The sequence below is a fragment of the Suillus paluster genome (assembly GCF_016628075.1).
Source record: "Suillus paluster strain FC165 chromosome Unknown EDB91scaffold_10, whole genome shotgun sequence".
NCBI lineage: Eukaryota > Fungi > Basidiomycota > Agaricomycetes > Boletales > Suillaceae > Suillus > Suillus paluster.
Window position 1 is genome coordinate 79164 of NW_024537570.1, and position 26869 is coordinate 106032.

Here is a 26869-nt window from a genome sequence, read left to right on the forward strand (position 1 = left end):
ATCCGGAGGTACGGGATATGACAAAGACATGGAATGCTCGTCTTGATTTGAAGAAAGCTGAGAAGAGGCAGCGCATTAATTGACTTTAATATAGATTGTTTTTCATTGATATTGACTATGCTCCGAGTCATTCCTACATTATCACTCAATTTAGTTTGTAATGCGGTTGGATTCATACTACACTATATACTGGTACTACACATTGAAGGAGTATCCTGAATTCAAAATCCATGCCTCTGCATCTTCGACAGTGATGGAAAAAGCTGCTTTTTGTATTAACCAGGGGCACACCTCAGGTAGAATCGCCATTGCTTCATGTCGTCGTAACCAAACCTTGACTGAATGGAACACTTGCTCGATTGGATTGAAATCAGGTGAGTATGGTGGTAGATAGATGAGTTTTGCTCCTGTATAAACATTAATACAAGATAGATGTCAAAAAAGTAGATGCACCACATTCTCCTTCAACAATAGCACGAACCTCTTCATCATGGTGGATAGCGCAGTTATCCATGACAACTACACTCCTTATACCTGGATACAGCATCAGCTTTGGAGTGTTCAGGAATTGTATGAAGCTGTTAGGTACCGTGCTGGCTCAGGAGGCAGAGGGGTCGGGGCTTGGCTTCAGCTCTTGCACTGCACCCTTAGCCGAGTACATGCACTGAATTTGGAGCGGGTCTGATGTTGTCCAACAATAGGACGAGTGAACCGCTTAGGTCCGCTTTGAGGGTCGGGAAGTAAGAGCTACTAGCGGTGGGCTGACTAGGAGCGGAGTGGAGAAGGTGGGGAGTGATGCGGAGGGTGGATAGGAGCAGGGGGAATGTTTGGTAGGAGCGGGGAAGGCAGAGGATGGGAAAAGGGGCAAGGAAAATATTGATAGGGGTGGAGAAATAAGAGGGGCACTTAGAGCATGGCTCTAAGTCGGGGTGGAGGGTCGGAGGTGACAACAAGTTGAGACTTGTGTCCAGAGGAGGCAAGGTCCTACTGAGAATTCTCACAAGAGGTAACTGCGAGAAGACAAGTAATATTAAGACTGAGGAAAATATCTAAGTACATGATATGTTATATACTTCTATGTATGAGGCAGTGACCAGGATAACTATGTTGTAAAGCTATGTACCAAGGATATAATTTGTAAGTACTTACACAGGTGAAGACCTAAGTTGGAGCGGATATCAATATGTACGCGTCGGATCAGTGATTGAGTGGTAATAGGAATTACCGGTGATCCGGAAGTAAGGGTCTATGTACCGAAGGGGAAAGTATATATCTAAAAGGGGAAAGAGGTCCAGTTGAATGGAGATGTTATGGAAGGGGACCGGTTGAGCGGTTGAGTGGAAACATAGGAGCGGATGCGGACAATGATTGGACGGAGCAGAGGATGGATGGAGCGGAGGTGATTGGAAAGCGGAGCGGATATTGATATTAGAGCGGTCAGATCAGGTATATGACAGAAGCGCTCCTTGTTGACTGACCCCTCAAAGATGTCAAGAGCAATGATACCATCTGAGGAAAAGGCTGGGAGGATAGAATAGTGCTGCCCTCGAATGAATGTTGATCTGCGAACACACGCGCGCCCAATATCTGCCCATCCCTGCATCCTCTGATTGGTCTTGTCATCAACACTGGACTCATCCAGCCAGACAAAGTATTCAGCCGGTATATCCCCATATGCGGCTTGCCAAGTTGCCCACAAGAGCTCATTCCTCTCTGCAGCTGTTTTGGAAATGTCTTTGTGGGTCATTCCCAGCCTTCGAGTGGCATGTGAAAGGGTAGCAAGAGAAATGTCTTTGTTCTGAGCAGTGAGAAGTTGTTCTTGTAGTTCATCCAAGTACATGGCAGGGTTTGCCTGGAGTAGTGCATGGATGTATTCAGTGTCAACAGTGTCAAGAACATGGGGACGACCTCTGTGGCGTGCAAAGGGGTTGGTGACTTGACCATAGTCTCGGTGCAAGCGAAGAATATTGTATACTGTCTTCTCTGAGCATTGTGCAAGCTGAGATATTTCAAGAGCTGTCCTGTGCTGTTCAAACTGCCAGAATACGATATTCTGGCACATTTCCTGGCTAGTGAATGACCCTGGCAGCTGCATAATGAACTGACTGAGGTTTCATTTCATCAAGCAGCAGTGGCTAGAGTGACATGTCACATCCCTTGACCTAGTTAAGGTATACAAGTGCTGGTAAAGGTAGCGAGGCCGAGTTTTGAAAAACACGCACTACAATCTCATATGCAACACACTGTAAGTTTGAAAACTTTTGAAAACTTGCTAAGACACCAGCTAAACACTTCAAACTCTTGGTTTAAGAACTCTTAAATGATGCTCGGCGAGTCGGCACAAAGTCGGACATTAAAACACTTAGCATTTTTAAAGCATGATATATACACAGGAGAAAGTCTTACTTTAGAGAGGGTAGAAAAAGTAACTGTGATGTAGGTTCGCGACAAAGTAGTAGATGCTCCAATTGTTAAGGTCGTGCTCAAGGGAAAGACTACTCAAAGGGCTTTGGCTTCAGCTCGTGCGCTGCACCCCTTACCTGAGTATGTGCCTTTAATTTCCGGGGGTCAGAGGGGAAGTCCGACAGAAGTCCGGGGAGTTCTGGAGGACAAACATCAGTGGAGTTCGGCAGAACTCCAGAAGACTTATGTGGGAATGGAGCAAGGCTACTATGGACAAGTCCGGAGTAGAAACAGAACAGAGGTTAGACTACCCTAAGGTAGAGCCGGAGAATTAGTCCTAAGGTTTAACCCCTAAGACTCGGAGGTAGACAAGAGATGAGACTCAAGTCCGGAGATGCAGGAATGAGCAGAACTAAAATGATATTCAAACTGAGGAGTTCTGGAGTATTACAGGAGTTTATATACTGTAGGTATCATGTAAGTAAATCAGTCAGCAAAGGGAAGGGCTATGTATGAAGCATGTGGAAAGTCTATTAGTAAGTGTAACAGATCAAAGCAGTGAAGTCGGAAATAAAGTAAGAATGGACAGATCAGTAAGCATAGCGGAAAAGGACATAACCGGTAACCGGAGCAATAGCTAATCTAAAAGGAGTTAGGGGTGAGTGCGGAGATGAAGGCGGAGCGCCAGGCGGAATAGCAGGATGGAGAACTGGACTTTAATGGAGTAGATCCAGAATTCCAGATCCAGAGGTACAGGATATGACACCAATGCACGTCATATTTCAAGTGTCAACTTTAAATAAAATTGTAAAAAAAAGAACAAGCCCCCCAAAAAAAAACAAATTGGCCATAGGTAGGGAGTGCCGGAAAGAATGAACCAAGTACTAAGGGGGGAAGGATAAGAGGGGGAAAGACACCAGGTACCATAGGTAGGGAAAGCCAGACAGAACAAGCCAAGTAATACTAAGGGGGGGGAGGAGGGGGGGAGAAAGATACTGGGTACCATAGGTAGGGAAATGAAAGAATACCAGATGAAGGGTGAACTCTTTCCCAAGCACTCCTTCTCTGGCTCAATATCCGCGGCCACTTTAGATACATCATCTGTAGTCAGTGCCGGGCCTTTCAATTGGTTATTAATAACCATCCCAGCTATGGCCATACGATAGCACGCAAGATCAGCAAGAGCCTCAAGCCAGCTGGATTGGATCAAACGCAAAGACGGCTCCTCTAGAAGGCTGGTGTAGAAGGTGGTGGAGGAGTGGCTTGAAGATGAGGCACTGGGGGTCATGTGGTATGGGACCTGCCAGACACGAATAGATTTCCTGTAAAATAAAAGTTAGCTGCAACTTGAAATAAACAAAAAAAAAACTTACCTTGGGTGGATGCCACCTGGAAATGTGATGATGTCCGGCTCAGTGCTACAAGTGAGCATTGATGTTTGAGAGTGAGGTTGACAACAGCAGCAACATGCTCAGCTCGAGAAACAAAAGTTCAGATCTTTCCGAAAATCAAAACTCTGACACAAACTACATCACATATGCATGGAATAGATAGGAGTTTTGATCCCCCCCCCTTCCATCTGACTGTAACTATACCTCGTCAAATTACACATAAAGAAATCCTGGATATTGTGGATCATGCTACACTTTCATTGGCCAAACTACAGTACTAGGATATTCTGGACAATTGGTCTGACTCCGACAGTGATTCTGGCACCGACTCCGAGTCTGACTCTGAGGACTTGCTTTCTTCTACTTCAGATGATATTAGCACTATCAATCTGTCTTTTAGCTCCCTTTCACCCCCCTCCCTCCTCTCCCCTATGACAGGGATTTTGGATTCTTCCAGTGATAGCTCTGTATCTTCCAATGATCGTGCTTTGCCTTATGACAGGCTCCATGACACCATTGCTGCTTTATGTGACGAGGTTGAGAGGGTACGTGTACTCCACAAGCCCGATGAGCCTCCCCCACAAGCTCCTCAGCTTCATATGCTGGTTCACCATGAAGAACACCACCCCAAGTTGTTTTGGCAGAAACTTCGAGTCAACCCAGAGATTTTTGATGATATTCTTGATAATATCTCCAGTCACCCTATTTTTCAAAACAGGTCCAACAATCCTCAGCTCCCTATCTCTATTCAGCTTGTCATTTTCCTGAATCAGGCTGGCCACTATGGCAATGCCATTACTCTTCAGGATGTTGCTCAGTGGGCGTGAGTGTCGGGTCTGTGGTTAATTGCACTAATTGTGTGCATGGTCGCAGTACTTGATGCCCATGATCAGTTTATCTGCTTCCCCTGCAGCTGACTCTGAGGACATTGACCTGGCTTGTAAATTTGCTGAGTCACGTACTTGTCCTGAGTGGAAAGGTGGCTTTCTGGCTATTGATGGCTCAACCATGGATCTTTTTGCTAAACCTGGCTATTACGGGGAGACATTTTTTGATAGGAAATCCAAGTATTCCCTGGGCTGTCAAGTATATTTTATTTTATTTTTATGTGCTCAAAATCAATTCAATTTCAGGCTGTAATTTTGCCCCATAACCTCCTAATTGTTGACTATTCCCTTGGTCATCCTGGGAGTGTCCATAATGCATTCACATTTCGATCTACCCACCTATATGAAGAGCATCCTGACCTTCTGCCTGACAGCCATTGGGTTTGGGCAGATAGTGCATATCCATTGGAGCCATGGTGTATTGTCCCTGTTCAAGAAGCCTCGCAATGGATGATTAACAAAGGACCAGAAGACGTTTAATTATCACCTCTCTAAGGTTTTTTTTTTGTGGTTTTTTAATGAATTTAAATTTAAATTTATTTAGATTCGTGTTCATGTTGAACACACATTTGCTGTCTTGAAGGGGCAGTTCCAGTCCCTTCGAGAACTCCACTTCCGTATTCAGGCTGAGAAAGACCTCGATTTTGCAGTGCAGTGGATTAAGTGTTGTATCATCCTGCACAATATGATCATTTGCTTCAAAATTCATCACCGCAAGCAAGATGGAACATACCAAAGCTCTCTCAAGTAGGCTCGTGATGAGGGGGAAGACTTTTTTGTTCAGGAGCCTGAGGGTCCAGATGGTGATGAAGTAGTTGGTGACAGGACATATGAAGGCACTCCAGGTCAGGGTGCTCATGCAAAGCTGATGGATATGCTCTTTGATAGTCCTCACTCAAATGCCCTAACATAGGGCAGAATGATTTCTCTCAGATCTAATTTGACATGTACTACCACAAATGAATCTGTACAACATATGTATATGTATATAGCTATGTGTATGTAGCTATGTAGCGTATGAAATAAATATAATGGCGATGACAAAAAAACATGATGACAACAAACGAGATGCAATGAAACAACAACAAATGAGATGCAATGATGACACATGAGACGTGGTGATGGCAAACAAGAAGCAGCAATGGCAAACAAGACGCGGTGATGACAAATGAGACGCAACGAACGAAACACAACAACAATGAATGAGCTCACACATCCGACCCCAAGTCCTTTGTGGCCTGCATCATCTGCTGGAATTGTATCTTGAGCCATAAAGTTTCAGCCTCCTTGTCGAGCACAAGGGAATGTGCTTCATGCACCCGTATGTCCACCTCACAAAGGTGAATCTCAGCATCTCTGTCCTCCTGTTGGCGCTGATGGATGAGAGCTGCTTGATTGACCTCATGTTTGTGGGTGGCACGAAGCCAGTCATACTTCTTGGTGTCCCACTGGTGCTTGCTCTCATGGCGTGACAGGGCAGCTGGACTGCAGGCTCTCAATCCCGTCCCTGGACTAGGTCTACCTTCTGCATAATGTCGGACTTGGCTTTTTTCTTCGAGCTGCCTGCGCTGTTCGGCAATGAGGTCTGTGGAGTTGGAGACATGTGGTAATCTGATGACGATGGCGTATTGCGCATTGTCGACGAAGGCATTGACATGCTGTGTGCAATGTCTGATGGCAGCTTGTGCCACCCCCCACGACTCAGTGGCCTCTGTGCACCAAACACCAAGTAGCTGTCATAAAACGAGGCCGGGGACTTGGGGGGTATTTCAAATGGCTGGGGGGCATGGGGGGGGAGAGGGTGATGCAGCAAGCTGCTGTTTCTTCCCCGCGACTCAGGGAGGGCTGTTGAGAGTGCCGGTGCCATCAAACATCATGTTGTTGTTGTTGTTGTTGTCAAGGTGGTCCAAAGCATCTCCGAGGGGGACGTCAAAAGGGCTTCTCTCAAAGTCGCATGGGGAGGGAGGTGTGAAATTGTCCTCAATCTCAACATCAGGGGAATTTAGGCCATGAAGGTGTAATGGAGGGGGAGCAGGAGCAGGAGCCACTTGATGTAGTTGTGGATCAACTGGGGGATCACCATATGGGTGCGCCGCTGGAGGGACTCCAGGTGGATGTGCGGCAGGGAGGAGGCATATTATGTGCACTGATCAAGGGACCAGCCCCATGCGGTTGAACGAGTGAGTAAAGAGCGGCAGTGTGGTCAATACCGGGCTTGGACGAATGAGTTTTGGCAGCCATTGAAGGATTGGCATGCCATATGGCGTTGAGCTCCGTGTACCACAGGAGCTCCACAAGAACTGGAGTCTACAAAGGTTAATAAGCCCACCGAAAGAACAGACAGGACAAAAGACTCACCCAGCAAAATTTTTGAAGCCATCCCATCAAGTGGCATTACACCAGTGCCCGTCTCACTGAATCAGGCCTTGAGCTTCTTGTATTTTGATCTGAGACTTGAGGGATTTGATTAGTGGATGTACACATAAGAAAACGAGAACTCACTTTGTGATGCAATTAGAGACTGCGTTGCAGAACTTCTTCTGATTGTGCTGGTATGCCTGGCCATACTTTGGGTGGCCAGTAAAGATGACCTTGGCTGATAACGGTGCAAATCTGCCCCTTGTCTGAGCCTGAGGGCCGGTCATCAACAGGGGACATGGCTTTCTTCCCATCGGAATAGAAGAGTATCCTGCAATCAGCAGGGTGAGCAGTTAGATAGTTTACTAATACATCAGTCAGGGCGCTTTCACTCTGCCACTGGATGGTGAGTCTGGGTCCAGATGATTCAGAAATGCCAGTAGAATGTCCCTCAGAGGACAGTATGGAAGGTGCTGGGGGATCCATCACCTTTGAGTGCACTCGAGCGTCAGCTTGAAGTCTTGCAGAACATGCGTATGTGTTGATGAGCAGGAGGCATGCTGTTTGAAACTCCAGCCCTGCCACACTTGCCTGACTTTGAATTCTAGGTCATCGGCCAAGGCTTTGGCCGAGAGTTGAACGTGTTTAGCCAGTGTTTAAGTGAGTTTCCAACAGTTTTAAAACTTATTTTGAGTACCACTATTATTCCAGATTATAAATGACAGTGTGGGGAACGTCCCCACTGTAGGCCTGTATCCTGTATATTTCCCAAGCCTTACCAGTATCTTTCCATGTGTTCCGCTACCTGTTCCGCTACCCCTCCGTGTCTTATCTGACTCGCTTGCTATATGGAACTAAGTGAAACAATGCAGAACCAAGTGGAACAACCACTGCATCATGTGCATCATATCCATTTAGCCTTCAGAATGTCCTCCTCCATCCTGTCCCTGTCCTTCCATCCTTACTGGTGAGTACTCGCTATATTCCTTGTGTTGCTGACATGTTGCTATCTCATTTCACACGTGTTACAATACTTATACGGATCTTTCCACTACTCGGAACTGGTTCCTTATCTCACAGCCTTGCCTGGTTGTAGCATAGTGCTTCCCAGAACCTCCTTCCTATATAGATAGCAATAGATGGGATCTTAGTTTTTTACCTTTTGATAGACTCGACTTGACTCCCACTTACAGAGTACTTCCCAGTACTCCACTCACTGTTTAAAATATCTTCCCGAATCTATTCTTGACTGTATCACAATGCCTGCAGCATCCGCGAGTTCCGCTTGAAACACCTGACTCCCTGAATCCGACGACTTGGAACAAGTACCAGACACAAGCCTGGTCCAACTTCACCCAATCTTCCTCGTACAGGCTCATAGTTTCTTTTTTCCTCCATTAGTTCTGTTTGTTTCACGTGTTAGTTCTGTTTGTTCTGCTTGTTGCGCATTTGTTCCACTCGTCGCACGCTTGTTCCATCCGTCACGTGCTTTGTTCCACTCATCGTGTACCTTCCACATCAGTGCATTCCCAGTCCTAGTAAGGACCAGAACCCTTCAGGTCACTAGACAGAGTCTAGTCTTTGCTTTCCTTGCACTTACTTGAGGACTCGCTACCCAGTAGCAATCCCCTTGAGACGAGTATTTGCCTCACACCCTTGTTAGACATCTGAACCACCCCAGAGTCTATTTTCCTCACCCACAACAGATTATATCTGTTTTGGGCCACTACTGCCTGAGCTATCTGCTGACTAATCTATGACTTGAGGTCCCTGCCTGACATCTTCAGCATGGCAATAGTTGCTGCCTGGTCCAAACCTTTTCCAATATATGTGGACCAATCCCTGAGCTCCCTGGCAAAGTTTTCAGCTGAATTTTTAAAATTACTATCGGCAGACAGTGCATTCATGTACCTCTGCAACTGGCCAGGGTACAAGGTGAGCAGTGCCAATACCATTCTCTCTCTATAAGTCTAGAGTCATGAGCACCATTCATTCCTCAAGCTATGGCGATTTATTTTTCATTAAACACTTGATTTCATGTGCACTAATGTATTCCTGCAACTACCACAGGGTCATTCTACTAACTACAAACTTCCAGAATCACCTATGCATCCAATGGCGGAGGTTTTTGAGATGTATAAAAGCACGCATTGGAGGACAACCAGGTAAGCATTATTTTCATTCGAACACTAGTACAACGTGCAATGTCTGACATTCCCCCTCCACAATCCATGGTGCCCCCTGGTAGTAGCCCATCTTACCCTGAATTATGCTACAACAACACTGGAAATGCCTTCACATGTGATAATGTTGGTGCTTGGGCAGTCTCATCCAGGCATTTGCAAAGTAAGTCTTATCATTGTTCACTGGCGTCTGATACTCATGTTATTATAGACTATTGAAACTGAACAGTCTTTTTGGGTCGAACATGGGGACAGTCTTGGATACCAGGTATGTTGACTGTCTTATGACATTTTTCACTTGACTAACTATATACATGCAGCCTGCTTCTACCTACACACTCAGCACTCTGCACTCTGGCCTTCGGGTCCCACAGAGGCACTCCCCCACTCTTGCCATCTGGTTCTCACCTTGCTCTGCGTGAGGTACCAAGTACCAATGTGATCGATCCTGCATTTCTCCCCCTGCCTTACTCTGATGATATGGACTTGACTGACCCTACCACTATTGCGGAGGCCCACGGCTATGCTCCAGCCACCAAAATAGCCGGTGCACGTCACAAGGCCAAAGCCCCAAGGGGCAAAGGCAAGGAGAAGGAAAATGCTGCATATGCTAACCCAAAGAAATGTTCTCAAGAGGATGGAGATAAGGATGATGAAGTGGAAGTGCGAGTGAGACGAGGCTGCCCTCAAGGCTCTAACAACTACACCACCTTGGATGTTAAAAGTCTCCTTGATGTGGTCCATGATGAGCTCCCTCTTGGTCAATGTGGGTGGCAGACTGTTTAAATTCAGTTTGGCCAATGGGCCAAGTCGAACCACCAGCCTGAACACAAAGTTACTTCACTTGAGACAAAGTTCAAGCAGGTAAGATTCAAGTTGTCCTATGGCAACAACATTGCTCACAAGTAAAAATACAGTTGGTGAAGACTATGAAGCCAACTGGAGATGATATGTGCCCTCCAGAAGTTACACATGCCCATCACATTGAACAACTCATCAACGAGTGTGCAGGAACCCATGACCTGCATGACACAGATTATGATGCTATTGAAGATGATGACGGTCACTCTGTCACCTCCAATCAGATCCAGGATGAGCATACATCCCCCCCAATTCAGCACACAGCTATTGCCCGCACCACTGCTCACACAGAAGCCCCTGTTCCACATCACAATACTTAAGGAGCAGCAGCTACAGATCTGCTCACTCACCTTTCCAGTGCATTTGACCCAGCCACCCAGTGCAACTGTAATGAAGATTGTGCCAATCGCAGCCTTGCCACCACACAACTACTCACACAAAGCCAGCAGCTCCATGATTCGCAAGCTGCCATGGAAACCATGCGTGGCCAACTCTTTGATTTGCGCACTCGCATGTACAATATTGAATGTGAACATGATTGGGCTGAGCTTCACATTGAGATGATGCAGATGAGTAGATCCACATGCTGTCAGCATGTTCAGATGCCCAAATGCAAGAATCTGCATCAGGAGTGGTACCTTGAGGGTGGGGGATCCATTAGGTGGATTACTGACAAGGGTGAAAGTACTGCATCTGAGGAGCCCAAGCCTGAGGGGCCCAAGCCACCCCACCTTCAAAGATGTGGCCCCTCCAGATGTCTCAAGTATTCTGATCGCCCATACTTCGAGGACTTGGCTGACAAACCTATCAAGCCCATTCAAAAGGAAGGGTCACAAGAGATTTGATTGTGCTATGTTATCTCTATAAGTTGTATCCACTGGTATTCTAATGTGACGTGGAAGCGCGAAACTTGATCCTTCTTCCTCTGCTCTGAAAATAATATGTTTTCAAAGTCTTGCCACACATCCAGATCATCCTCAGTAGCCTGTCAATGCTTCATGTACACAGTCCATATCTGGTTGATTCCAACACATATGGCACACAGATTGTGCAGCTGAAGACATATTTTAATAAGGTTACTGTGAGCTTCTTTGTTGATGATGTCAAGTGGTATGCATAGCCTAACAAAACTTTGAGTGAAGCGGATGTGATCCGTCAGTACCCTAAGCAACGTGGATCGGGTCCGCGGATACACCTAAGTAAAGCAGATAGGATCTGCACTCAACCACTGCCAAAGGAGGCGATAGAAACGACTGTATTCACCTAAGTAAAGCAGATAGGATCTGCACTACTCTAGATTAGCTACACTGTGGCATAAATGAATGTAAGTGAAGACATACCTCAGCTGCTGCCAAAGGAGGCAATAGAAACAACTGAGGGAAAGTATGTACCAAAGCACCTCTGATATATGGGCAAAAACCCTGCTTGCTAACCGACCATGCGTGTCGCCTATGAGTCCATGACTTGTATCGAACTGCACTCACTATTACATGTACACCTGAAACATTCCGAAACAATCTGATGCACCTTATTACATATCCGAGCTGCATGCACTTGCATCCGGCCGCGCATGCGGGTGGCAGGATCATCCATGTGTGCATGGGTGAGCATCGGATGGGAGACGGATACTCGCGGATGGGTTTAGGATGGGTCGGATGGATGTGGGATATTATCTGGTTTTGTCATAGCCTTCCAAAGGCCCCTTGGATAGCTTGCATGCCCCATTCTGCTGTTTGACGGTAAGAGAGTAGTTCATGGTTAAATGCCATATGCTCCTCTATCTCAGGCAGATGAGCCATGCAAAACTTGGCCATGTTTCAGAGGTGCACAAATGCTGTCCATCAACAGAAGTTGTCCCATGAGGGAACACAGTATCTGCGACAATGTAATAGTCAGGAGGTGTGTTGAGTAGAAGTTGAGTATAAATGTGAGAGGTGAGATGAGAATTGTGCCAGCTGCCAGGGGCATTTGTCCTTGCTGCAATCACAACACCTTTGTAAAGTAACAATTGAGTACAAATCATTGGAGAAAGACAAAAAAATGCACCTTCAACAGAAAATGCTATGACCGAACTGATGAAATGTTCGGAAAGCCACCCATTGTAGGTAGTATTTTCGATGTCAATATCATCTGAAGTCTGGATGGGGAGTTTGAGCCTGTTGATGCTTCCGAAAGCACCTTGCAATTGCAAGTGATGTGTAACCACAAGGGCACTACAACACTTGAAATCAGGTCCCTGTGACCATCAAATGGTGGCATCAATCATGGAACAGAGAGTTTGTAAGAGCATGGGCAGTCCAGAAGTGAGATAGCAAGAAACAGTGGCAGGAATCAATGCAAAAATCTGTTGGAGGCTAGTCTAATGCATGGTGGAGTTGAGATAGTGGAGTATGAGGCCAAGTGCTCCACCAGTGTCAAGTGAATGTCAATTCAGGTGTGGAATGCCATGCAAGTTGGTATCAGGATGTGTGATGGGTTTCTGGGACCACAGACTGGCAAAACCAGAAGTAAGGATGAATCCAAATGTTTGAACATCAATGCCCATGGTTGTAATGAATGCATGATCATTCTGGCTCTTGTACAACACTTGCCATGGGGTATTGCAATGTGGGTCAGGAAGTAGCTGGGCACAACAAAGGTAGAGTCATTTAGGGTTCTGTGTTTTGATATGATTAAGTTGAGCAAGCTCTATTCCAGCAACCACAGTGGCTGCTAACATTCTCACATCTTCTTTGTTATTCACCAGATTATGATACTGTAGTAGTGGATGATTCATTCCAGTTCTTACCAAAAAAAATCCCCATTATTTTATTCCAAGTGCATTACGGTTATGTTTTATATATGGATTATCTTTTGCAAATATCTTTCAAAGTCCGTTATAATCTATTCTGCATTATTTTGCCTACAGATAGTCACCCATTAGTGGTTCTCAAAGTCAAACTTAGAAAAAAATTCACAGCAAAATTTTGTGAAATTGGATGCTGTTGGTATGGCAGGTTTCAAACTCCACCCTGCCCTGCCTTGCCAGCATGCTCGATATTGTTCATTACTGGCGTCAATGCTGCCAAAGCATCAATCTGATCCTTAATTGCTGTTGTAAGAAACACCCTGGACAATGTCATGCTCCAATCAGAAAGGTGGTGGAGTCTGGGTCAGCACACCTGCCAGCATGGACACTGGGAGGAAGTGTACTATTCATTGGGAGGGGGTCCATAGTGCTCATACTGAATGTCTACTTGCCTGGTGCAAGGGAAAATGAAGACACATGCATCAAGCTTTTCTCTGATTCTGCAAAGAACGCCAAGGAGCAAGGTCAGAAGAAGAAGCAGAGTGGAACTTTGAGAGATATCTTCTATTCATAGGTCACATAAGCTGTATTTTTGAATGATGAGGATCTGGAGGTGCAACAACTTTTCAAGGAGGACCCAAAGGCATTTATTAAACCAGTTTCAACCTGTTTTGGCACGTAAGTCTCTAGTTCCTGCAGTCATCCATCCTCCCACTAGAATCACTGATCAGATGTTTCAGGCTCATGAAAAAATACAATGAGTTCAACAAGGAACTCAAGCAGTCAGGAGCTGGAAAGACATATGCAGAGCTGCAAGAGGATCTGCAGATGAACTCATTGATCAATGAGTTTCAGCCGCTGTTGATCTGCACATCTTAATTGTGTCTCTGTCAGATACAAAGCTTGGAAAATTTCCCTGGTGGCCTGACCTTCACAGCTGGTGGCAGACAAACCCAGCTTTCAATTACACATTCTCTACAGCAGATGCAGGGCAAGATTTCACAGTCCACTGCATTGGAAGATTTTAATGTTCCCAAGCAATCACAACCACCAGCTACAGGTGATGATGATGTTCATATGGATGACGATCCTGAAGATGGAGAAATAGTTGAGATTAGGAATCACACTAAAGATGATATGATGGTTGACCAGTCCCCCCACATGGAATCATTTGAATCACAATCCTCACCACCATCACCGCTGTTACCTCCGGACCATAGTCCTAGTGACACACCTAGCTCATTCTCACTAGCTCCATTGCCATGCTGGACCCCAACTCCCTCCCATCTCAACTTCTAACACACATGGTGCAATATTGTTGAACTCTCCTAAGTGCTTGCCAGCACCCAATCAAAATGCTGCTGACAATTCACCATCTTTTTTTTCTGATCTCAAGGAGTCTTCACCTAGCCTTCAGTCTATGCCCATTGACTCAGAAGACTTGGATATTTGTGCTAGACAAGCACTGCAGTCTCTTCATGTCAGCTCACTCAAAAGAAGTTGCAAAAGTTTGCCTTCTCTTGCTACAAAACAATCTCGTGCACCTACTTGGAGTGCTTCACCTCAATCTAGTCGCACCCCCTCTTCATCATGCAAACGCCCTGGTAGCAGTGCTCTCGATCAGACCTCTGCTGCTGCAGAAAGGATGTCTCAGACAGCAGATTCCCTAATGATGCACCTTGATGGCAAATGTGAGGGTTGTGTCGAGCACAAACACTATAAACATATGAAATTGGAGAGTGACATTTGGGCTTGTGATCTCAAGGCCTGCAGTGCTTGTGATGAGTGGGAACATGCAATGCATCTTGCGAAACAAGATCATCTCCACCAGCAGGAGAGGATGACACAACAAATCGAGTTTGTGAGAATTGAGATTGAGCTATTGCATGCATGTTGAGAGGAGGAAAACACTTGAATTCATTGTATTGCCATGGAGCACAGTGGTGATCAAAACTGAAGTAGGTCTGTACTATATCATCATGCAACAGGTTTTTTGGAAATGCATACCATTTTGTGCTCGACAGTGCCAACTCAGAGGCGGTTGCAGAACAAGTTCACTCAGGGTCTGGAGCTCACAAAAACACTCCTTTCTTGAGAAAATCTCAAGCATGACTACACACAACAAACACTACAGGTTTGGGATAAGAGCTTACTCCAATGAGGCAAGCAACCACATCTTTAACGTGTTGCGAAAATCCTGCCCCACAGTTCCAATGTAGGTCTGATCACCTACTGCACCACCCTCTTGCTGATCCTCTCCTGTGTCACCGTCAGCTCACCTCAACATTTGAGTTTGCTGATAGAAGCATGCATTCAAGTCTTCATGGTTTGATTTTTCCTCAATTTTGACAATTAAATTATGCAGAATGAAGCATGAATAGATCCACATGTTTGCATAGTTGAGGTCTTTCTGGCTTTGGATTGGAATGCGAAGCTCCTGCAGTGATTGGAACCGACCCTTGATAGAGCTGAAAAAATGCTCTGAATGAACATGGACCTAGATGCTGGGTAAGGACTATGAAAATATATTATTTAATATTAATGCTCACTGTTGACAGGTTATAGTTGAACATCTTTTGTTCTGCCATCAAACTCCCTCCTAGTGGCCGTTTATATGGCGGTACACACCAGGTTTGCACAGCATACACTGAGTCCGCCCCATAACCACTCTCCTGCACCAAAAAAGGACTTGGGATGCCAGGAGACCCTTGTTCATGCAAATATGTTTGAGTAATGAAGACTCCCAGGTATGCTAATGACATAGTCCACAATATGGAGGTTGTGAGGCAATATAACAACCTTTTTAATTGTAAGTCACTGCACTGCACACTGAGCCAATACTTACTTGGGCTGTTAGAGAGTAGTCAGAGTTCTTGTTGAAGAAACCTTCCCCATGCCAACCAGGCTTCTCATGTAAGGGGGATGGAGTCCCATCTACACAAAGAAAATCACTGCACCATTCATGACATGTCTTTTTTTCACATAAGCTTTTACCTGCTCTCGCTCAATCTGATCCTCATGGTCGAGCAGATCAAAATGAATGGCCCGGTCATGCAATTGCAAGATTGTGATCATCACCCATTTGTAGCAGTTGTAGAAGGTCCCCACAGACACTCCAGCCCAGTCAGATATATCTACAGTAGTTGCAGCATTGCCATAATGGCCAATGCTGTTGAGACAAATGACAAGCTGGACTGTGACAGGGAGTTGTGGGTTATTCAATTTGTTATAGAAGATAGGGTGTGGTTGAATTAACATCGTAAGTTTATCAAACACATCTGCATCAACATGGAGCTTGCAGCAAAATGTTTGAGGCAATAATAGTGCCCACTCTTGCAGCAAGTGTAGCTGGGGTGCATGGCTCAGAGACAGATGGACATTAAGCACCTGACACTTCTCCACCTCATTGTGCAGTGCCCTGATCGCATCCAATGTGCGTAAAGACCCGATCACACATGTCTGGGATACCGCTTGATAGAACATCAGAGTATGCTGTTGAGGGCAATGTCAGAGAGCTGATTGAAAAGGTGGATGTGATGGACAATGTAGGGGACACTGGGGAGTCTGGCCATGTTGGTGATGTGGTCCAGATACTGATATCTGAGCTGCTATGAGTATTGATCTCTGATTCCTTATTAGAGTCTTTATCAGAGTCATTATCTAGTAGCTGATCAACCATAAACTCAATAAGCTCCATATATCACACAATGGTAAGGTCATTGGTCATTTGTTTGAGGGTACAAAGTAGTTTTTTTTGATCTGATTCTTGAGGCATAGATGTAGTTGCAGAATGCTATAGATATGATGATGGACATGGTACAAGGTATGGGGCTGATTTGTTAGCATTGGAGCTTCAATTACCAGCAAGTCATAAAAAATTTACCTTTGAAAATTTCTATGATGTCAACTTTGAGAACCACTAATATATTGTCATTATTATTTAGCTTCCACTAACTAGTACTCTGAGTCCCTCCTGTGATGCCTTTGCAATCCTATGTCTCATGCACCTGTGAGAGCTTCAACTGCAAGTACAACCCAGATGGTAGCAAACAAAAGCTTCAAACAGCTCAAATAGCTACCAGGCATCAGCATGCTGATGAGCTACTTGTTGGAGTCAGACAAGAACAGTCATGGTATGAGTGCAGAACCAAACACTGACTAAAACCTTAAAAATGCTTAACAGCAAATGCCAGATATCAGAACCTTCGTCAGCATTAGTATAAAGTAAAGTACAGAGTTGAACATTTGAGTATAAGGACTAGTTACATTCTATTGGAGAACATCAGTAAATTACTAAACTTGCACACAGACTTTGGCTTTAGCCACAAAGTCCCAGATCCCAGAGCCACAGTGCCACAGATTCTCACAGTGCCACAGAATTGACCACAAAATTTTCACTAAGTCATTTCTCTTAGTTTGATATCAATACTAATCCTCATTATTGTCAAAACCTAATGTTTGCTATTTATTTCTTCACTTGCTGAACCTTGTCTTGCTACATCTTCAAGTTTTCTTTGGTTAATTCTCAGTACCATGTACCATTCTCCTATTTCTTCATTGATACTCAACCTCAGTTTTGTTACACCTTGCTATTTCTTCACTAACCTCACTACATTTTTACCCTCACAATATATTTTATCTGCCTTTGTATGACTTTTGTGCTTGCATAGGAAGTTAAAAGGTATATTGAAATGAGGTTTGACAATGGGATTTAAACTTAAAGACTTAGAGCCAGTATGGTAACTGAAGTTTGATTGAAGTTGGAAAACTGTGTTTGTTGCTTGGTACAAGCCAGTACCCAAGTTTTAATGTGCAAGTTGGGCATACTGTCAACTGATTGTTATCTCACTGTGTCTCGCAACATGGTTCTATTGCCCCTCAATCCTGTGTTTGATAGACTATTGTTTTCTGACATGTTGGTCAATCAACTTAATATACTGTTGGATCAGGCAAGATCTGTTGCATCAGTGGTCCATGAATGACTCACTCAATATGTGGTCCTCAATATGTGGTCCTCATGATCAGTATCATTATCTCTACAACTCAATCATTTCTACAAACCGCGTTACCAAAAAACCCTGAACTATATCACACATCAGCACTCAAGGGTGAAGAATGGCTGATGGAATTGATCATTGGCCATCCTCAGTGCATCCACTGTGAACTTGGCATGCATGCTCACGTCTTTGAGAAGCTGATTGAGGAGCTTTGTGATCTTGGTCATAGTAACTTTCGCTATGTCTCATTGGAAGAACAATTAGTAATTTTCTATATATGTGTGTCACTGGTTTAACAATCAGGCACATTGGAGAGTGGCTCCAGAAATCTAATGATACAATTTCAAAGTAAGCCTTTTATATATCAATAAAAATTAGCCTGATCTATTTGTATCAGGTATTTTCGCAAGATATTGTTTATTTTCGCATCCCCCCCATTCTATTCCATGCATGTATGCTTTCTGGATGGCAGCATCATCCCTGACAGGATTCACAACAACCTGAAATTCTGGCCCTATTTCAAAGATACTATTGGTGCCATATATGGCAGTCATATTCATGCATCCCCTCCCTCATGTGATCATATGTTCTACTGCAATTGCAAGTGCTTCATATCCCAAAATTATTTGTTTGCCTGTGACTGGGACCTCAAATTTATCTATGTGGAGACTGGCTGGGAGGGTTTGGTGACAGATGCATGTCTATGGGAGGAGGCTCATTCAGACAACTTAGACATTCCACATGAAAAGTATCTCCTTGGTGATGCTGGGTTTCCATCCTACAAGGAGCTTCTCATCCCCTACTGCGGTGTCTGATATCATCTTGCAGAATGGGGCTGTGCCAGCATTAGGTACATTTTTATTTTTCTTTGTAATGTTTTCAATTTTAATTTGTCAATAGACCTGTCAATAAACAGGAACTATACAACCTTCATCATGCCTCCACATAAAACATTATTGAAAGAATTTTCAGTGTCTTAAAATGGTGCTTTTGCATCCTTCTCTTATCAGCTAAGTACAAAATAGAGGTTCAAGCATGCATTCCTGCTGCACTATGTGCTATTCACAACTTCATCCACACTCACAATTGCCAGGAAGGCCTTCTCCCAGAGGGACACATTGTTTTCAACAACAACAACTCAGAATATTAAGGGCAGCCTGAGGTTATTAATGGTGCAAACCTACTACAAGACCATATTGCACAAAAAATATGGGATGATTACCAGTTGATCTTGGCTGAATGAGGCATATTAGATGACTTTTCCATGGTGGACATTGACAACAACAATGATTAATTGTAGTACTGTACATGGTAGTAACTACAAATGAGAATTATGCTTATTGTACGGGATGTGATGGACTCAAAAATACTTGAACTATATGGTGACATACTGCTGGATGACAGAGAGAACAAAAGCATGTCACAACATATGGTCTATGGTTTCAATGTAAGAGCTCGTCACTGCAGTACTTCTCACAAAGATGTTCATCAGTGAAACCTTATCCTCCAGTGATAGGTCACCATTTTGTTCCTGCATGAGATAAATGGCAAGCTTTCATTGATCAATTATCCGGCTCTCATCAGTGGCAACCATCTGCATCACCAACATATCTGTGAGGTGGTTGAGGGTGCCTTGCATACCTATCATTGCAACAGCATTTGTGGGCTTGATGACTTTCATTCCACCACCACTAGCATCAGGTTGAGCTTTAGTGTGCACAACACCACCACAGCTGGAGATCTTAGTGCCATGAATTCCTAATATGAACCATTTTTCATTTCTTGGCTTTCCTTTGGCTACTTCCCCAGTCACATGACTCCATACCCTTTCACACTTTCACACCATCATAATGTCACTTCTTCACTTCTTCACATTTCACCTGTCACATCTCTGATTGGCTCCCCTACTCCATGGGCTAGAACTATCTCTCTTCCTATCACTTAATGTCCATCTCTGACATCATCGCTTATATATCACTATGTCATCCACAGTTATTGTATGACTCTTTTCTTATTGGCTGATTTCTTTCATACTCAGATATCTCTGACTCAATGTTATGTATATAGTTAGGGTAGTCATAGTCAGTACTTCTTAGACTTAACCTCTTTGTTCCTACACTTGTAGAACCTAGATGTTCCCAAACTCTCAAACCTATTCTTTAATCATCTACAACTGAGTCCTAGTGTGTGTGTCAAACCTTTGCCATTCGGTGAACATTGGTCATAACACTTGGTTTTCTTGGAGTCTGACTCTCGCTGTAATACTGATGTAAATGTTGTGGAAGGAGGAGATATGAGAGATTGTGCATCCATGCCAGTTATGTCCAAATGTGTTCATTTCCTGATGCTTGATGTCTTAGTGGAATGATGAGGGGAAGAAAGAGGAGCAGCAGCAAGTTGTGAACTTCTGGCAATAGGTCCAAGGTCATCATGTGGCACATGCCCCCAACTAAATTCATTAGCCTTAACCTCACCCATGTGAACATCCTCTGTGGGTCCAACAACAACATTGGCACCTATGGGAGCTGCAGAAGCCTGATCAGATGAGTTGTTCACAATGGCAGGTGCAGCAGCCCTAGATGGGCGATAGGCAGCATGACCTTGAGTGCCACTGCCACTTGGCAGAATGTCTTGCATTTGTGCATACAAGTGCCATCCAGTGTTGCAGTAAGAGTGTATGACATGGTTGGCCTACAGTGACTCAAGCATGAGCAACAGCTGTAGATACTGATGCTGACTGACCTTCTTCTTCTTCATATATGTATCCCACACATTGCTTGCAGCTTGCCCCTTGACACTAGCTCTGATCTGATCATCCCGGTGAGTGCCAGATGTGTTGAGGTGATAGTTCTCAATGATGTGGAAAATATTTTTAACTAGAGATTTCAAGATTGGTAGCTGTTAGATAGATAGATCAATAACATACTGATTGTCATTTGTTCTTATAGTAGGCCGTAACCTTTGTCAGGCCAAGGGTCTTGTGTTCTGCAATGGTAGCTGCAGCATTGGTGTAAACCTGTGATGTGAAACTCCTACTGTCTGCTATTTTTGAACATTGTGAATGAAGGTATGTAACGAGGGCATCTGTCTCTGCATCATTCCAAATTGCCTTTGCAGTCTTCTTGGGGTTTAGCTCTTCAGACATGAGAAGTACTTGATGGTGAGCAGAGATAATAATTCCAATTATGATTGGGATTATCTGCCTGTGCTGCTCCTGCAGATTGAGGATATCAGGGGCATACTGCTGAAATGAGGTCATTGCAGGAGGTAAGGAAGGTTAAAACTCCATCTCAGCTTGCATCAAGCCAATACATCTCAAGTTGGCCACAATGGCCAAACTTTGGTCACCATACTAGCTCTTAAGATGTTCATAATATTATATCTTGAGAATTGGTATATTTGACAATCTGAAGCAGGAAAAAGAAAGACACTTTAGTGGAATAATAAGGATAATCTAGTAGATATTATATATCTTGGTGAGCCCATGAGGTCTCAAGTTCAATCCCTTATATTGACAGTTAAAAGTGTCAAAAATGCGAATGTGTTTTGTTATATTTACGAGATGAAGCTATGTCACTGTAGCTCTGTATAGCTCTGCACAGAACTAAGTAATTTACTAATAAAGTGTAGTATAAATATTGGATGGTAGAATACATTAGTAGTCAGTCCAGATAATATGAATTACCCTTCCTCTAAATCTCACTTGTTACTAGTCTTATAACCACAGGTTATGAGCCCTGCCACATTGACCATGGACATAACACTCCCCAGCACATTGTCTCTATACAATATCCAACAACTTGCTGAAGATGGATCATGTACAAGCAACAGGCACAGACCATGATCCATGCATGAGGTCTGATGTGTTATCTTGATAGACAAACAAAGGAACCCATTCCCTTTGACATAGACTCAAATGGGCAGTCAATCAAACCTGATAAATATGTAGCTACATAGAGCAAAATTGAAGACTTAGAGAAGAAGATCAATGAGTTTCAACAAAAGGACTCACTCATCAAGCAGCATATGTTCAGTACTGGTCTCGGACCTAACTACTATTGCGCATCCAAGGACTGGACAATGCCTCAAAGATGTGGGCAGAGATATGTGCCATTGTGATAACTCTTTGACAATAATAGTCTCAAAGTGATCAGACCAGGACTCAAACAACAAACAAAAGAATAATGGAGAAGAGTCACAATGTAGCCATCTAGACAAGTGTCTTAGAGGGGTTCAGTTTAGAGTCTTATGAAAGGGACGTGAGCGATGGATGTCAAGTAGATTCTCTATGGAAGGTACAAGAGGTTTAGACTAAGGAACTACTGACTACCATCTAGAGTTTATATACTATGAAAACAGTGCACAGACCAAGACAGAAAGGTAACTAACTGGATAGGAAGGCTAGAGAAGTTTCAGGTATAAGGGTTCAGATCATGAGTTCTGATTAAGAGATATGAATCTGAGAATGGAAAAGAAGAGACAGAGATTAAATAGAAGATCTATCTGAGACCTTTAGATAGAGATCCAAGGTCCAATGGGAGGAAAGATCAATTGTTGCTTTGATCAGAGATGATATCGGCGATGTGAAGGGAGAGATACGGGCATAGGGTATGGGTGACTTTGTGACAGGAGGACATTATGAAGTGTGATAGATGTGACAAGCATAAAGAGGTGAAGTGGTCACATGACTCAGGCGCTTAGACTTAAACATTACATTGAGGTAGGAAAAATGATTTGTTTGGGGAACTTGTGACAACCATACATGGAGGCAAAATGGAAATGGTGCAAATAGATTTGTGCCAAAAGCTGCAAGAAACATGTTGTGATAAAGGAGTAGATATACAAATGCACTTTGGGGACCTGTTAAGGATCTGAGAGTTGTTAGCAGAAATGAGAGCAAACATAGATGAAATAGATTTCTATGTGATCATCATGGGATCATTACCTGAAATCCTATAGGCCATTATTATCATTCATCAATGCTGCTGCACACATCACCAAGCAACTACTTACCCCACATGAATTAATCAATGTCATCATCGAAGAATATGAACATCAACAGATAGCAAATCCTAAAGCCTTGAAGAAGGGAGGGAACAGCGTGTTCTTGACCAAGACAAATGGGAAGAAGGATTGAACAATGAATAGCAAGGATAAAGACATCACTTGCTATAATTGCAATTGTAAGGTCATTATAAGGCTGACTGTTGGAGACCTAGAGGAGAAAAGGAAGGTCAGGAACCATATCAAGGACAGCAGAAAGGAGGAAACATGAACCAAGCTACAAATGTGACAGAGAACAAGGACAACTACACATTTGCATGGTCAGATCTTACAGACATTGTGAAAAAATTGAACATACCCAGTGATCACTGGCTATGCTTGCTTGGTTCATAAAATTCATGTTCCAAAGTTGAGTTGACTACCCCTATCATGCTGCCTCCTATCAAGATTGATTTTTTGGCTTTCATATTACTTACCAGGGTTCAAGTAGGACTTGTTCCCAAGTTATTGGGCCCTCTGAACATACTGGTAACACTCATTTGGTGTGTAAGGATCATGTTTCAAAGTTGATCATCTCTATTATGCTGCCTCCTCTCAAGATTGATTTTTCTGGCCTCCATATTACTTGCCAGGGTTTACTGTCATTGATAGTGAATGCACATAAAGGCAAGAAACCATTGATCAAGGTAATGGTAGGAAAGACAGCAAAATTAGTCAAGGGAAATATATAAACTTTGCATCAATTTCAACCTTCATATGACTTGCCTGGGTTCATCTTGGACTTGTTCTTGAGGTTCTCAAGCCCTCTGAATGTGGTGACAATGCTCATTTGATCCAGAAAAATCATGTTCCAAAGTTATGGGCCCCCTTATCATTTACCAGATCTAACTACATCTGACATCATTCACCAATATCTGACATCACTTGTAGCAGTCTGCTCAACCCTACTATGTCCTGCCTTCCCCCATCCTCACTCTGACTCCTCTCCTCTGCTCCACCTGTATCTGCTTCTGTTTCCTTTAGTCTGCTCAATTGTATCAACTGACTAGCACCCCCACTCAGCTGCCTCAGTCAGTTACCTCCCTGTATAGGATCCATTCAACTGGATCCTTTCCCCATTTAGGTATATAGATCCCTTTTTGGTACATAGCCATCCTTATCAGATCACTAGTTATTCCTTTAGCCATCTGATTATTGATCTATGTTGTACATACTAATATCTGCCCCTGACTCATATGTTTTCTTCTGTAATCATACTTACAATCTATACACTCAGCACATAGCCTTCTGCTATGATTACTAATCACTGCTATCTTACCTAGAGTATATAAAACACTCTGTACTTAGTCTGTAGTCTTCAGTCTTAATATTACTTTGTCTCTACCAGTTTCTACTGTGTGGTTTCTTTGCAGAACTCAGCTCATCTCCAGACTAGTGATGCCGAAGTCCTAGTTCCAGTCCAGTTTCTTCAAGTTTTTTCTGAACCGTGAATGGGACCAAGGTTAGGTTCTATTTGAGGTGGTGAACACCAGACTGAACAGTTATGAATGCGTTTAGGGGGTCAGGTTCACATTCTGAACACGTTCGAACTACTGAACATGAATTTATACCAAGTATTTTCAACTACACCATGTCATACAATGAAACACTACTCAATAATAATGGGAGATACAGAACGAGGAACAGCAAGTTGAGCTTGGTCTGTAGCAGAGATATGTCCCTAATGATAGGCACTCTTCAAAATCTGCAATGCTTTGAATGATTCAGGAAGCAAGTGGTTATGACGTGCAGTACCTATGATGCCACCACTCAAAAATGCTCATTCAGAAGCCACCGCTGAGCCTTGAATTGCAAGATAATCCTTTGCAATACATGCAAGTGTTGGGTACTGGACTGCATGATGCTAGAATATATCAAGCTGCCATTTAAACTCAATAATTGAGAAGAACAGTGAATGACGACTCACACCCCACCATCCAATGACATCTTCAACATCTTCAAGGGGTGCATGTAGATAGTCTTGAAGTTCTTGACGTGGGTTGTGATGGACTGCATCACTTGCAAGACGTGATTTCACTGTGTTACGCATCCAGGCATGTCCGTAGGTGCCTTGACGTGCAGATGGAACTAAGAAGTAAAATGTCAGCAAGAGATTGCACATGTAGAATGGTACAATGAAACTAGGTTTGAAAGAAGCTTACTTACCTGATACTGCATCTGAAGCAGCAGCGGGTGGGGAAGCCACTCCATGGTACCTATCGAACTAGGAACAAAGTCAGCAAAGTATGAGTAAGTTAACAGATATTACTAGTGCGTACCACTCATTCAAGTGACTGCACACCTGCATTGTAGTACCTAGCCTCCCACTTGTCCTTGGCATATGCAAGCTTATAAGTAGGATCGAGGACTGTGTGACAACATATTTAACAATATTTATTTGAGTATTCTTAAAAAACTTACCGAGACAAATGAAATAAGTGTCAGTGTTGTCAACTTTACAATACCATTTATGCAAGTTGTTGATGCCCAAGTGGATGGAGCTTGACACACTACTGAATTTCAAAGACTCAGCCATATTCTCCCATGTCTCTTGAAGAAATTCAAGGACAGGGATTGTACGCCAAACAGTGGGCTCGTGAGTTGCCGAGAATGTTTGCTGGGCATTTGCTGGCTCCTGCAATACATCTTTCATCAATTCAATCTTGGTCCAATCCTGAGCAGTGAGTTTGAACGCCATGTAACTTTTGCCTTGAAGGTCCGGAACTGTCGTCGCTGTCATCAGCAAGCTGGGTGAATCTATTTACACCCTATACAATGTAACAAGTTAGAGTAATTCAGAGTAATTACAAAGACTAACCTTCTGTAAATGCAGCATATGCTTGAGTATCTTGAATATCGAAGCCCAGTGTGTCCGGATCCATTTGAGAAGCTCTAGCATAGGTACATCAACTTCCGTGCAGCATTTGTTGAAGAAAGCATGGGCTTGTGGTGATTTCCAGTATCTGTGGTGCACATAAATCAAGTAGAAATAATATGAAGTGAAAAGGTTGCTACCTGAGTAACGAGAGTGAGGGCCTTGCCAACAGTATCAGCAACATCAAAGGATTCAACTTCACCATCTTCCTCACCAATTTCCCCTTCCATATCTATGCCCGCAAGCTCACTGTTCAACATGTCAATATCTACTTCATCATTCTCACCCATCACATTAGCCATCGCAGCTTTGACTTTATCCAGGAGCTTGTTGCCTAATGTAGGTGACACGCCTTCAACAAAGTGTTTTGCTGCCAAATGGAGAGCATGTTCCATGCAACTGAAAAGGGATGGGTAAGTGAAATCCTCATAGTTGCACACATACTTACGGACACTGATGTTCCATAGGGTCCCAATTCATGCCAGATGGATCAATTATTTTGCCGACAGCCTGAATGACCGTATCATTGTTGGTTGCATTATCAGCAGTGAACCATCCAATCTAATATTAGATTAGATATCATAGTATTTGAATACTATTGTAGTCGCATTTTACCTTTTCATGGATACTGTACTTGTCAATAGTCTCTACTAGGATCTTGCCAATATTAGACCTGCTATAATTGCCCTCAATAGGTACGAAGGCAAGCTGATCAGCATTGAGTTCCCATTTCTGGGGGTTGTCAGGTGGGGCAGAGATGTAATGTGCAGTAACTGATAAGAAGGGATCACCAAAGAGGGAGGTCTATGAATCAAATGTCATCGAGACCTTGCTGTCAATATGCTGGGAAAAAGATAAGTATGATGTGCATACAGCATGTCAAGTAACTGACCTTGAGCCTCTCCTTGACCCACACAACTGCAAGCAGTGCACAGTTCCATAATTTCAGCATGGGTTTTCATGCAGTGGGGTATGTCCATCTCCAAAAGACTGGGCTGAAGGTACTGAAGGAGGCATTGAAATGGGCCCTTATCAACCAGCTGAATCACCTTTAAATCACATCAGTTAATAAAATAGAATAAG

At 43.6% G+C, this 26869-nt stretch overlaps 6 protein-coding genes across 6 annotated transcripts; 2 read left to right on the top strand and 4 right to left on the bottom strand.

Moving 5' to 3' along the window:
• Positions 1 to 2993: 2993 nt before the first annotated feature.
• EDB91DRAFT_1245237 (uncharacterized protein) lies at positions 2994 to 3835 on the bottom strand (the record flags this gene model as incomplete). Its single annotated transcript, XM_041322511.1, has 3 exons — positions 2994 to 3117; positions 3432 to 3725; positions 3777 to 3835. The coding sequence occupies 3 exons, from the start codon at positions 3833 to 3835 to the stop codon at positions 2994 to 2996; spliced, it is 477 nt and encodes a 158-aa protein (XP_041180296.1).
• A 2681-nt stretch (positions 3836 to 6516) lies between these two features.
• EDB91DRAFT_1245240 (uncharacterized protein) lies at positions 6517 to 7326 on the bottom strand (the record flags this gene model as incomplete). The annotated part of the gene is made up of 4 exons (XM_041322512.1): positions 6517 to 6827; positions 6892 to 6981; positions 7040 to 7095; positions 7184 to 7326. 4 exons carry the CDS (start codon positions 7324 to 7326, stop codon positions 6517 to 6519), a joined length of 600 nt encoding a protein of 199 aa, XP_041180297.1.
• Positions 7327 to 9243: 1917 nt separating this feature from the next.
• EDB91DRAFT_1245241 (uncharacterized protein) lies at positions 9244 to 10403 on the top strand (the record flags this gene model as incomplete). Its single annotated transcript, XM_041322513.1, has 5 exons — positions 9244 to 9385; positions 9452 to 9490; positions 9566 to 9960; positions 10015 to 10086; positions 10140 to 10403. The coding sequence occupies 5 exons, from the start codon at positions 9244 to 9246 to the stop codon at positions 10401 to 10403; spliced, it is 912 nt and encodes a 303-aa protein (XP_041180298.1).
• A 1457-nt stretch (positions 10404 to 11860) lies between these two features.
• On the bottom strand, positions 11861 to 12295 carry EDB91DRAFT_1048366 (uncharacterized protein; the record flags this gene model as incomplete). Its single annotated transcript, XM_041313396.1, has 1 exon — positions 11861 to 12295. A coding segment is annotated over one exon (435 nt), but the record flags the coding sequence as incomplete, so codon positions are not given.
• Positions 12296 to 13198: 903 nt separating this feature from the next.
• EDB91DRAFT_1245242 (uncharacterized protein) lies at positions 13199 to 14170 on the top strand (the record flags this gene model as incomplete). The annotated part of the gene is made up of 5 exons (XM_041322514.1): positions 13199 to 13269; positions 13334 to 13395; positions 13456 to 13549; positions 13612 to 13719; positions 13774 to 14170. 5 exons carry the CDS (start codon positions 13199 to 13201, stop codon positions 14168 to 14170), a joined length of 732 nt encoding a protein of 243 aa, XP_041180300.1.
• A 10255-nt stretch (positions 14171 to 24425) lies between these two features.
• Positions 24426 to 25793, bottom strand: EDB91DRAFT_1079481 (uncharacterized protein; the record flags this gene model as incomplete). The annotated part of the gene is made up of 5 exons (XM_041315131.1): positions 24426 to 24461; positions 25078 to 25127; positions 25214 to 25279; positions 25333 to 25668; positions 25730 to 25793. 5 exons carry the CDS (start codon positions 25791 to 25793, stop codon positions 24426 to 24428), a joined length of 552 nt encoding a protein of 183 aa, XP_041180301.1.
• Between the last annotated feature and the right edge of the window lie 1076 nt (positions 25794 to 26869).